Here is a 12396-nt window from a genome sequence, read left to right as displayed (position 1 = left end):
CTTTCTGCACAAAAGTTATTATGATATTCGGGGTGACTTCCTCCAGCATTCCCCGCCACTCTATTCAGCCTTCTCGCTCGCTGCGCTGCAGCTGTCGCTGTCTGTTTTCGATGTCTTTTGTGCCGAGCTCCAACCGCAGGATGTTCTGGTCTGCGAGTCTTTGAGTCTTCAGACCTGCAGCCTTGGAAAAAGTTCAGCCCGTTTACACAGAGAGAGAGAGAGAGAGAGAGAGAGAGAGAGAGAGAGAGAGAAAACATCTTGTTTCTTCTCCTCGGGTCTTTGGCTCTGGGTCGGACATGAAAGGCAGCGGTCTACCCCGGTGCCACAGCACCGGATGATAGGATGTGAGCGGAGCTCAAGGATGCCTTGCGTTTTTATCACCTTCTCGTATAATATCTGTGCTCTACCTTTCTCGTATCTGTAACATTTGCCCTCTGAGACCTCTTTTCTTTTTTCTTTTTTTTTCTTTTTCCTCTCCCTGCAGCCCCCAGAGAGTGCGAGGAGGACGAGTTTCACTGCCAAAATGGCTACTGCATCCGCAGCCTGTGGCACTGCGACGGCGACAACGATTGCGGCGACAACAGTGACGAACAGTGCGGTGGGTGTACACGCACACGCACACACACACACACACACACACACACAAGGAGACACACACAGGCACCATATTTATTCAAACTGTCTTCTCATATGACTTGTGTGGTTTTTGTTTGTTTTTTTTTCCCCGCATGCCAGATATGCGTAAATGTTCAGACAAGGAGTTCCGCTGCACGGACGGGAGTTGCATCGCCGAGCACTGGTACTGCGACGGGGACACGGACTGTAAAGACGGATCGGACGAGGAAAATTGCCGTGAGTTGTTTAGAGAGCGTGTTTGTGTGCGACGTCTTTCAAAAGTTTTTTTTTCTTTTTCTCAGACACGGACACCAACTGCATTTTTGTAGGTCAGCGAGACTCATCGTACAGCCAGAAAAACATCTTATTTACAGTTTTTCGCTGAATTGCTAAAACACTAAACCAAATACTTTGAGGCAGCTGAACCCATTTACTGAATCAATTAAACTCTTTTGGGAACAATTTTCGCCCAATTTTGCAGATCTCATTGACTCTTTTTTTTTGCCATACTTGAAACACATTTTGGACTGTGACGCACAATGGTGATGGGGAAAGTTAAAACACAATTTAAGCGCCGGTGTCATATCTTCAACACAACGACTCGTAATTGACCACACGTGATGCTAATGAAGAGATGCGACCGATACGAGCCGGTTTAAGGTTCATACCGTCGATGGACGGAATCTATCGGAGAGGAAGGACGAAGGGGGACGAGGAAGAGGGAGACAACCAACAGCTATTTCCGGTGAAATTCGAGCTGCGGTAATAAAACCGTGTTCAGTGAGGCCCTCATAGCTGACATGGTCCTTCAAAACAACACCATTAGACTAGTTATTGGAAGATTTGGAAGAACTCAACGGTGTCGATGGTGGACAGGATTTTCCACTATTGACCGCATCCTCCAATGCACATCTTCTCATTTACATTTTGTCTTTGTTCCTTTTCTACTTCTTTATTTTTACTGCATTTAAGCCGAGTGTGATCTGACAACGTCAGATGAAACTGTTTTTGAGGCGATTGTTTGGTTTTGCAAGAAAAGTCAGAGGTTTTGTGAATGTAGTTTGAAAATTGGGGTTTTGTGCTTCCGGTTTTGAGAAAATAACGGGAGGTTTTAATGCGATTGTGGAAAAACGTTCAATTCATAATCAAATAACTAATTAAGACTCGTTCTGCTTGTATAAGGTAGAAATTGAATATTTATGAAATAGAAAACCATTACTTGCAGCATGTTTGTCATCATATGCAAAATAATTCAATCCCAAATTAGACTGAAATTCAAAAACTGAACTAAATGAGTCTTAATTAGTCCACTTTCCATATTTGAGCGGTGTCTTTGTAAAATTCAAACAGGACAAACTGTCTTTCAAGTCTGATCCCAAAAAAAAAGAAATCCTCTTCAGGCCGCATCATTATAACTCCACATTACGGCTGCGACAGGCGACCAGCTGCACGTAAACCCGGTTCTCACGGTACCGAAGCTTCCCGCCGAGCATGTAAACATGTCCGCCGTCTTATTAGAGAGCTGAACTTGTTCTCCCTCATTTCATGTGGAGTTTTCTGACAGATTCAGGCAGAGTCGAGTGGAAGCTTCAAAGAGCCTCCGACAAGCCAACTGCCGCGCCTGCTTTTCGCAGCATCTGTTTTAAGCGCGTGTCTTTTTTTTTTCTTCTGTGCGTCTCGTTTCAGCCTCGGACGTGATGACGGCCACCTGCAGCGTGGAGGAGTTCCAGTGCGCGTACGGGCGCTGCATCCTGGACATCTACCACTGCGACGGAGACGACGACTGCGGAGACTGGTCGGACGAGTCGGACTGCTGTAAGTCCCTGCGTCGCTCAGATTCAAGGAGTACGAAAGGGTCCGACGCAAAACTGTTGTGTTTTGTTCGCCTCGAACTCTGACGGAAAAGTCTGTCTCTTCAGACGCTAATCCGCTGTTACGGCTGACATAAGTCCCGGCCCACGGATGGCGGAAAACCGACTCCACCGCAGGCCTGTCAATCAAACTGACAACACAGCTTTTTGAAGCTTATTCTCTTAATTAACGATGGGATGATTTTCAGATGGACCGCCAGAAAACCAATAAGAAGGAGGGACTTTAGTTAGCAAAACCGAAATAACTCGTTGGAAAAAAAAAAATGTCCTGACTTCGAGTTGGATGGGAGTCTATGGGGACTTTACGGGGCCGACATCTAGTGGCGCTCGGTGGTATTACAGCTTAAGGCGCTTCGGCCTCATTTTTCAGACCCGGAAACTATGTCCACTTTTACATTACGGTCTCTCCCTTAAACTTAGTCCAACCTAATCACAAAATACATTTTAGGGATTAACTCGGGGCAGAAGTTTTGATTCACCAAAACATGTTGCTTCACTTATATATATATTACTGCAGACTGACTGATTAGAAACACAAACTTTGCTTTCCAGAAATGAGTTTGTGGTCATTTGTAAACGGTAAATATAATTTGTTTATACCAGAACCAGTCTTTCCATGTAATGACTCACTTTCACTGCTCAGTACAAAGCCCAGTAACAACTCCATGATATAATGACCGCATTTTAAAGGATCCTTCTTCACCAAAACGGTCTCACTTTAACGATCTGAAATGCATCGCACGTTGTCACCGTGGAGTCACTGATCCAGCCGGTCCTGCTGGTGTGAAGATCACAGTGAGCTGCTGTCACACACACACACACACACACACACACACACACACACACACACACACACACACACACACACACACGCACACGTACAGATAAACGCTCTCGCCGAGCAGCGTCTTGTACGGGGAGACGAACACAAATCCTCCTCCGGGAGATCAGCTCTGTTGCGCCGTCAGACGAGAGTTAAGTTTCTTCTCTCCCTCTGGCAGAAGTGTCCTCTTTCTCGAATCCCCTGTTCTCCACTTCGCTCCCTCCCTCCTCCAGTCATTGCTCATGTCCCCGCAGCTTTCTGCGCCAGTTCAACTGGAGTTTAATAGTTCATTATTGGCTCATTTCTTAGTTGTTGCACAACACGTGATACTCAAATATTTTTCTTGAAGACAATTGAAGCCTTGTAGGAGAAAAAACCCTTTGAGAAGGAGTTGTAGTATGTGACCGTAGACTGTATATGGGAATGGTCTGAAAAGTGAAGCCGATGCTAAAGTGCCCTTTAAGTGCAATACCGGTAATGGCCACTAGGGGCTGGCTCAAAAAAAAAAAAAAGCAACAACTTACCGCTACGTTTAAGGGCATGTCTGGTTTGATTGAAATGCTTGGGGTGCAGTCAGGTTTCTGGTATAAGTGGACAGGGCATAGCGTCCTCTGGTTGAAGTCATATTTACAACCTTGCTCTTCCCCAGCACGTCCAAATATGGTCGCTTTTGGTTTTCAAAAAAGCGATGGCGACGGCCAAAATGCCAGACTTGAGGCTTCAAAATGGCTTTTTTTTTTTTTTTTTTTTACAAACCAGCGGGCGACGTCATGGCGTGTTGCTGCTTGTATGGGACAGATAGAGCTGCAAATACCGTTTTTGTCATCATTGATTGGCCTGTTGAGTGTTATTCTGATTTACTGATTAAATGTTCAGTCTGTAACGGGTCAGAAAATGACGACAAACGCCAATCTGAAGTTCTGGTCAGCCCGAGGTGACATCACCAAATGGCTCGTTCGTCCGGGCCAAAAGTCCAGAAACCAAAGAGATACTCTGTTTACAGGGAAAACTGAAGAGAGTTAAAAAAAAAAAACAACACACCCAATCAAGACAAGCTGAAAATAGAAATATAGATTTCATTGATCGATCAAATGTTCAAATAATTGCTGATTCATTTCCTGTCGGCGGTCCCGAAAAAAAAAGCATTAAAATCAGGTATTTTCACGCACCGATCAAACGTTATACGGAAATGAGGGTTTTATAGGCTTTAAAAAAAAAAGCCGCCTTCGGTGTCTCCCGCTACAAAGACGCGCAGCTTCAGCGTCAAACAAACCGTCCTCTCGTCTTCACGTTTTAGTGCCGATTACCCGCCTCGACGTTCCGGCGACGGCAGGTCGGTCTCGGGAACAGCTGCTGCTCGACAGCGTCTGTCATAATAGGAAAACACTCTGTCGCTTAGATCTTTCCTGTCAGTGCATCTTACACACACACACACACACACACACACACACACACACGCACACGCACACACACAGAGTGAAGTCCCGACACAGACGATCATGTTTCCATCTCCTCACCGTGGAGACGCTGCCTGCTGCCGACAAATCTTTCAGCATCTCCTCCTCCTCCTCCTCCTCCTCCTCTCGTCTCTGATTTCTCACGTTTCGTTCCATTCGCTCGTCGTCTTTAACTGCCCGCCACATCTCTCACACACACACACACACACACACACACACACACACACACACACACACACACACACACACACACACACTCACTCACACTCACTCACACTCACTCACACTCACTCACTCAAAACACAGAGTGGTTTCCTCCCCTTTGATGTGTTTATCTGCAGTGCGATAAACGCAGTTCAAGGTTTTTCGCAACATCGTTTGATCCTCGATGAAGTCGCGTTGTTCGGCTCCCACGTCCTCGTTTCTCAAGTGTTTCATTTTTGTTTCGTTGAGCTGGAATCGAAGTCTTACGAAAGAAACGACAACAAAAAAAAAAGGGACAGTAGGAAGACCTTAAAAATACTTCGAATGACTTCTGTGGTAAAAAAAAAAATACAGCAGCGCATTTTAACCAGGAATTATAGAGAACACACACACACACACACACACACACACACACACACACACACACGGATCCAGATTTCAAGCTCGCAAAAATGCTCTAAAACCTGTCAGCCGGCTCGACGGGATACTTTCCCCGCCGGACGTTGAAATTTAAACTCGACGTGCGCGCAAAAATGCAATCTAAACATGACGGGGAAGGCCGGTGGAGCGGCGGTACGAAGACGTGACCTGAAAAACTGAATGTCAACAAGTCCGTGTCTGTTACGTCCCAACTGAAGTGTGGACGGAGTTTTGTCCCCTCTGTCATTGCCAGAACCAGCAAAGTATTGACCCCGCCCCAACCCCACCCGCCCCTAGATTGTGGCCATGTTTATTGTTTACATTGGGCATATAAAGATTTTTTTCTTCTAACGCTATCATTGTTTTCGCTGGTGCGCCCTCTGGTGGAGTCCTCCAGTACCAACAGTACATAGTCGAGTACGATGAACGCAAACTCGTGATTCAACAGCAGGTATATATATATCCGGCTTTAAAGTGGATTCGTAGGTTCTGGACACTCTCTCTCACACACACACACACACACACACACACACACACACACACACACACACACACACACACACACACACACACACACACACACACTTTTGCTGCATTGACCCGACCCTCCTCAACCAGGAACCTCAGGAGTTTAACTTCATTAAGCTTTTCGTCCCCCGTTTGGACGACCGGTCCCGACGAGTTCGATGTTTATACGGTGGGGGGGTCCAATGAGGTAACAAAAAAGGCGCACACACACACACACACACACACACACACACACACACACACACACACACACACACACACACACACACACACACACACACACACACACACACACACACACACAGAGGAGGCATTCCTCAAAAGGCATAAGACAGCCCATCCTCAGACAGCATTCCTTGGCATCCACTCTGCAGACACATGAAGGGCGCTTTGTTAGACAAGAAGCCTCTCACTCTCTCTCTGCCTCTTTCCCTCATGTGAACACACACACACACACACACACACACACACACACACACACACACACACACACACACACACACACACACACACACACACACACACACACACACACACACATCCAAAAACACTCAGACTTGCATGCCTAGTTACCACTCGGGAACATTGATACTGCTTTCGGCTGCATGGCTGAGCAGATGAAAGAGCATAGCTGCTGCTGCATGTGTGTATGTGAGAGACATAAAGGATGGATGAATCATGTGCGTGTGTGTGTGTGTGTGTGTGTGTGTGTGTGTGTGTGTGTGTGTGTGTGTGTGTGTGTGTGTGTGTGTGTGTGTGTGTGTGTGTGTGTGTGTGTGTGGGCGTCCCACGCCGATTCTCCTGTCCAATAAGTCTCCCTCTCTCTCCTTCCTTCCTTCCCTTTCGGTGGGAGAGCCACCTGCTGTTTTGATGGTCTCTCTCTTCTCCTGCCCAGCTGATCGGCCTAGACGACGCTTCAAGCTCTGCAACATCTTTTCTCTCTCTCTCTCTCTCTCTCTCTCTCTCTCTCTCTTTCTTTCTTTCTTTCTTTCTTTCTTCTTTCTTTCTCTCTTTCTTTCTTTTTTTCGGTCTTCCTCTGCATTTCCCTCGCTTATCGTTTCATCCCTTCCCTTATCTCGCGGCCCACCGCGGCTTCGACGGGAGCCGTCACGGAGGAAACCTGTTAGAGAGATGCAGACGCACACACGCGCACGCACACACACACACACACACACACACACACACACACACACACACACACACACACACACACACACACACACACACACACACACACACACACACACGGAGAATTTAAGATGCTTACGTTTGATTCGGCTTTAATCTTCTCATCCACCTACCGTCCTCGTCTGCTGCCAGACGGAGCTTCACTTTGATCTGCGTAGAGATGCGATGGGGAGATTTTCAGGGTGGGACGGCTGTGATCACTCGTCAGAGATGATCACAAGGAAAAAAAAACCACACACATTAATGTTTATGGCAGTAAAACTGCATGTTTGCATTTCGGCACTTTTTCTTTTCAAACTTTTACGTCCTCGGACAAAATCCAGAGAGGACGGCGTACTTAAAATGTGTCATTTTGGAGTGCCGACTTATTCACACGATAAAGCTTTCAGCCTTTTATTCGAGAGGTTGATAGTCGGGATCTGATCTGAAAATAGACACATTATGCACAAACTACTATCCCAAAAAATAGTGGAGATTGATACTCGATCCGAATGGACTCAAAGGAGAAGTGGACCAGCAATTACCCGGCAGCCTCAGTTCATAAACGCAGCAGTGCATCACAGTTCAAACTCTCAGCTTTCCTCAAAGTTCATCTGCTCCGATCCACCGCGGCGTTTTGGCATGTCGACGAGACGGATTCAACGGGACGCTGCTCGACCTTTTCTCAATGTAGTTGGGACGCAGCCCCGGTTGTGGTGTTTGTTAAAGTTAGCGGAGAGGACCTGTGAAAACCTCCGGCAACCTACTTCCCACTGCCGGATCTACAAAACACTAAAGATCACGCATTTGCTTTCTTCTTTTCATCATCAATTAATCCATCTTTAATTTCTCAGGATAACCAGTCAGTTAATTCGTCTGCAAAAGGTCTGGACATACCGAAGTAATACATCCTCGCCAAAGCGTATATTTAATTTCATCAGTACAAAACAAAGAGGAAACAGCGAATCATCATTTCAGACGCGAGAACTTTTGGCATTTTTACGACTTAAGTTGAGATCTTAAAAATCCCTTCGGGACTTTTTTTTGTGACCGACAAGTTTGATGAAGTGTGTGTGTGTATGTGTGTGTGTGTGTGTGTGTGCGCGCGCGCAGCTTCTCACCAGCCCTGCAGATCAGTGGAGTTCATGTGCAGCAGCGGGATGTGCATCAACGCCGGCTGGAGGTGTGACGGCGAGTTCGACTGCGACGACCAATCAGACGAGAAGAACTGCAGTGAGTAGCCCAGAAAAAATAAAAAAATAGTCGCGTGTTTATGTCCGTTGATTGTGTGACTTCACTCGTAACATCTCGAATCACCCGGTCTAAGAGTGAGGTTTGTGTCCCCCCCTGCAGCCACGTCCATGTGCACGGCCGAACAGTTCCGCTGCGGAACCGGACGCTGCGTCCGGTTGTCATGGCGATGTGACGGCGAGGACGACTGCTCGGACCGCAGCGACGAAGAGGGCTGCGAGAAGACTGGTGAGGCTTGGTGGTTGCTACCGTTGTTGTTTTCAGGAGCTAAATATAACGCAAGCTTCAATCGTAGCCATGACAACAGCTCTGAACGGCCCTCCTCCACTGGGAAACTCTTTTTCTGTTTTTTTTTTTTTTTCTCTTTTTGGTAAGAGACACAGTTAGTTTTAAAACAATAGGCTGATTAGTTTGGCTGCTCCACCGGCCAGTGGACAAACCGCAGGCGCAGGGCTGCAAAGTTTTTTTTGTTTTTTTTGGAGGGGAGAGAGGGGTCTGTCGTCCTGTAAACAGAGCCACGATGGGGAAGGAGTTTCAGGTTACTTTGCAGGAACATTTTGACCTGTGAAAATGTATTTTTGGCAAATTTCTTTTAATATTCGGCTCATTTGCAGCACTTTATTCATATGTAATGAGGTGTTTATTTCCATGATTTTCAGGGTTCCCAGCGGTCAGGGAGTATCGGGGAATTTTATAAACTCTTTTCCAGACAGTGGACAGGAAACTCAGGGGATTCGATCATTTTTAGGGCCAATTCCTTGAATAAAAGGGAATGTTTAAATTTTAGTTGCCATTTATTCTTTTTTTTTTTAATTTTTTTATTGCATTATTTAATTTTTTTTTTTCCTGAGTGGTTTTATCCCCCTTGTTCATCAACAAGTGGCAAACGCTTCAGTAAAGATTTGCCTTTTCTTGAACCTGCTTACGAAGGCTAACGTGCAGGAAAATGTACATTTCAGGAGCTTTGGTTACGGAAAAGAAAAATGTAAAGTTTGTAAAACTACTATAGATCTATCAAATATGGCGGAGGGAGCCTTTGGCAGCCACGGCGACGGTTTCCGTTTAAAAAAAAAAAAAAGATTTCTTCAGCTTTTTAGTCAGAATTTGACATTTTGACTTGGAATGGGAACTCTGGATGTTATTTTTCATGGCTGCACAGGTGCATCAAAAATAAATATCTTTTACATCATCCGTACGTCCCCCTTTTTAAGCCAAACCAGAGATTTAAATGCACTTTTAAATGAAAAAAAAAAAAAAAAAAAAATCCTGCAAATAAAAACCATCCACAAAGCAGCACTGCTCATTTTAACAACATCACGGCCTACTAGCGGATATGTTTATTTAAATGCTGTATTCAAATCGTTTTCAGTCGGTAGATCTATGTCGTCTCACCGCGTGTATCATCACATCCCCTCAACAGAGAGTCCTCCGTGTGCTCCGGATCAGTTCCAGTGCGGGAACGGCCGCTGCATCGGTCAGAGGAAGGTGTGTAACGAGGTCAACGACTGCGGGGACGGCACCGACGAACACCCACACCACGACTGCCGTGAGTACACGAGCTACTACGCCAGTCTCTGCCTTCATATATATATATATATATATATATATATATATATATATATATATTAGTCTTTTTATAGTGAAGTGGCTTTTACTTTATCTTTCCAATGTGATATGCGGTGTTACTGCACAAAGGCACAAAAAAAACCTCTCCCCATTAGAATTCAATATTTGTTTCTGTACGAGTCAAATTTTTTAAGCTTGAAAGGAAAAGATCCACCGGGAAGATCAGTGGTTTATCCTTCTCTTTAGCATTAAAAAAAAAAAAACTCACCAACTGGAAACCTTGTCTTGCAAAGACTCAAGTTTTTTGTGGTGAAGGCACCGGAGGAAAAAGGCCAGGCAGTCAACAGCATCCTTTGAAACCGTGAAATGCACTTCATCAGTGTTCAGTGTCTGGACTGCACGTGTTGCTGTCTTAGCCTCGATCTGACTGATAGTTCTCGCCATCCGCCTGGCGAGACTGAAATATGTCAGGGCCCCTCCGACGCCAGGCGAGCCCGATACTGTGTATTTTTTTTTTTTTTTACCGCGCGCGTTTGTACTTGTATTGAATCAGCATGCTGTGTTTGTGTTCCTGTAATGTTTGGTGCAGGGCCGCGCTCCAGCGAGGGCAACTGTAACCAGAATAACGGAGGCTGCTCCCAGAAGTGTCAGATGGTCAGAGGACTGGTCCAGTGCACCTGTCACACTGGATATCGGCTGATGGACGACGGCAAAGCCTGCCAGGGTAAAGCCGTGCGTGTGTGTGTGTGTGTGTGTGTGTGTGTGTGTGTGTGTGTGTGTGTGTGTGTGTGTGTGTGTGTGTGTGTGTGTGTGTGTGTGTGTGTGTGTGTGTCTGACAGACGGAGTCTACGCTGAAAGTGAGTGAGCAGGTTGAGGGTGTTAATATTCATGACCTCTGCAGAGTTTGACAATTGGCCAGTTGCTACTTTGCGTTAAACATTTGATAGCTTGACTGACTTCCTAAATATGACGTAACTGTAAAACTGCCGCGGTGCCGCTGACGCTCGGGAGATTAAATATTCATTTCTTTTAGAAACTCAAAATGGTCCGGGGGAAATGGGAAACATGATTGACATACGAAGAAGCGAAGAAGCATCCAATTGAATTGAATTTTTATTTATATAGGGGCGAATCGCAACAGAGGTTATTTCAGGGCACTTAACACAATAAAAGCCTCACTTTTTTTTTTTTTAAAGTTTGAATTACATGATGAAAAACTGAAGAAAGAGTGTTTTGCGGGGAAAATATTGCAAAGAAACAAGTACAAAGAATTAGTAATGAAAGAAATGGGAATATAATCTCCCTTTATTCTGTCTTGAACTTCCTAAATGTTACCAAGCATCTCGGGTCAATTCTGCAGTTCACAGTTTTGTTTTCTCCAGTTTGTCAGTTTTTTTCTTTATGTCAGCAGGATATTTTCTCAAAAGTATGAACAGATTTCCGCGAAACTTCGCTGAAAATTCCGCTTCGGGCTGAGACATTATTGACTAGAATTCGCTGGGATTTTTGCCACAAGTCAAAAGTTTTATTGCCACAATCTTTTTTAAAAAATCACGGAGACATTCAAATCTATTTGGTATTTCTTCCCAGATTTTAGGGGAGTGTTTGCAACGTGAAAAAAAAGATGAAGATGTGGACGTGTAATAAAGTATGAATGAGTTATGTGTGTCTTGAGTTGGTTGTTAAGCCCCGTGGGAGATTGACGCCAACATCTCTGCCTCCCTCTTGCCCCCCCGCCCCCTCCCACCACTGTGGTCCGTTCCAGATGTGGACGAGTGTGCCGAAGAAGGCTACTGCAGCCAGGGCTGTACCAACACCGAGGGGGGGTTCCAGTGCTGGTGCGTTCAGGGCTACGAGCTCCGACCCGACAAGCGCAGCTGCAAAGCTCAAGGTAAAAAAAAAAAAAAAAAAAAAAAAACCTTAATGTACCGTAAAAAGTTCGGTTGCACGGTGTTTATTCTTCTTGCTCGGGCCGTAACTGTATCCGCCGCTCCGCTCCGGGGGCTTGGACTCCGATCGAGGTCGGCTCGTTTCGGAGGGTCTGGACTAGATTTAGATATTGCGGCAGGAGGTAAGAGTTCAGGCCCGGTACGGCAGCCCATCAATCTGCTGCAGACCGGAGTTAAACGCAGGTCACGACTGGCGGCGAGGCAGCTGCCAGGAGCCGGACCTTCGCCTCCGCTGAGATTAATGCCCGCTCTTATTAAAAGTGACCGTTGCTCCCGACTTTTTTTAAAAAAAAAATTCTTGTCTCTTTTCTTTTGTCTTTTAGTCACTTTCAAACTTTCACTTGGACGTTTTTTCGCCTCTCGCCGTCCCACTTTGTTTCATCCGTGTCCGTCCTCTACTCCACCCCCACCCCTCCCTCCTCAGGTCCGGAGCCGGTGCTGCTGTTCGCCAACCGCATCGACATCCGTCAGGTGTTGCCGCACCGCTCCGAATACACGCTGCTGCTCAACAACCTGGAGAACGCCATCGCCCTGGACTTCCACCA

General features: G+C 45.9%; 1 protein-coding gene across 3 annotated transcripts in view; it reads left to right on the top strand.

Annotated features, from left to right (window-relative positions):
* lrp4 (low density lipoprotein receptor-related protein 4) overlaps nt 1-12396 on the top strand; it is a 110544-nt gene that overhangs the window by 72625 nt on the left and 25523 nt on the right. For all 3 annotated transcript variants that reach the window (XM_069705419.1, XM_069705418.1, XM_069705420.1), the window contains exons 4-12: nt 485-598; nt 736-852; nt 2302-2430; nt 8199-8318; nt 8439-8564; nt 9757-9882; nt 10492-10626; nt 11668-11793; nt 12276-12396. The exon at nt 12276-12396 is cut by the window's right edge and continues 110 nt beyond it. In XM_069705419.1, the coding sequence (XP_069561520.1) occupies nt 485-598; nt 736-852; nt 2302-2430; nt 8199-8318; nt 8439-8564; nt 9757-9882; nt 10492-10626; nt 11668-11793; nt 12276-12396 (1114 nt within the window). The remainder of the gene's footprint in view (nt 1-484; nt 599-735; nt 853-2301; nt 2431-8198; nt 8319-8438; nt 8565-9756; nt 9883-10491; nt 10627-11667; nt 11794-12275) is intronic.

Source organism: Brachyistius frenatus, unplaced genomic scaffold (genome assembly GCF_029030835.1).
Source record: "Brachyistius frenatus isolate BFR_SWC_R1_liver_20210118 unplaced genomic scaffold, ASM2903083v1 Contig_56, whole genome shotgun sequence".
NCBI lineage: Eukaryota > Metazoa > Chordata > Actinopteri > Embiotocidae > Brachyistius > Brachyistius frenatus.
The sequence above is the reverse complement of the archived record's forward strand: the minus strand, read 5'-3'. Positions and strand labels throughout refer to the sequence as shown.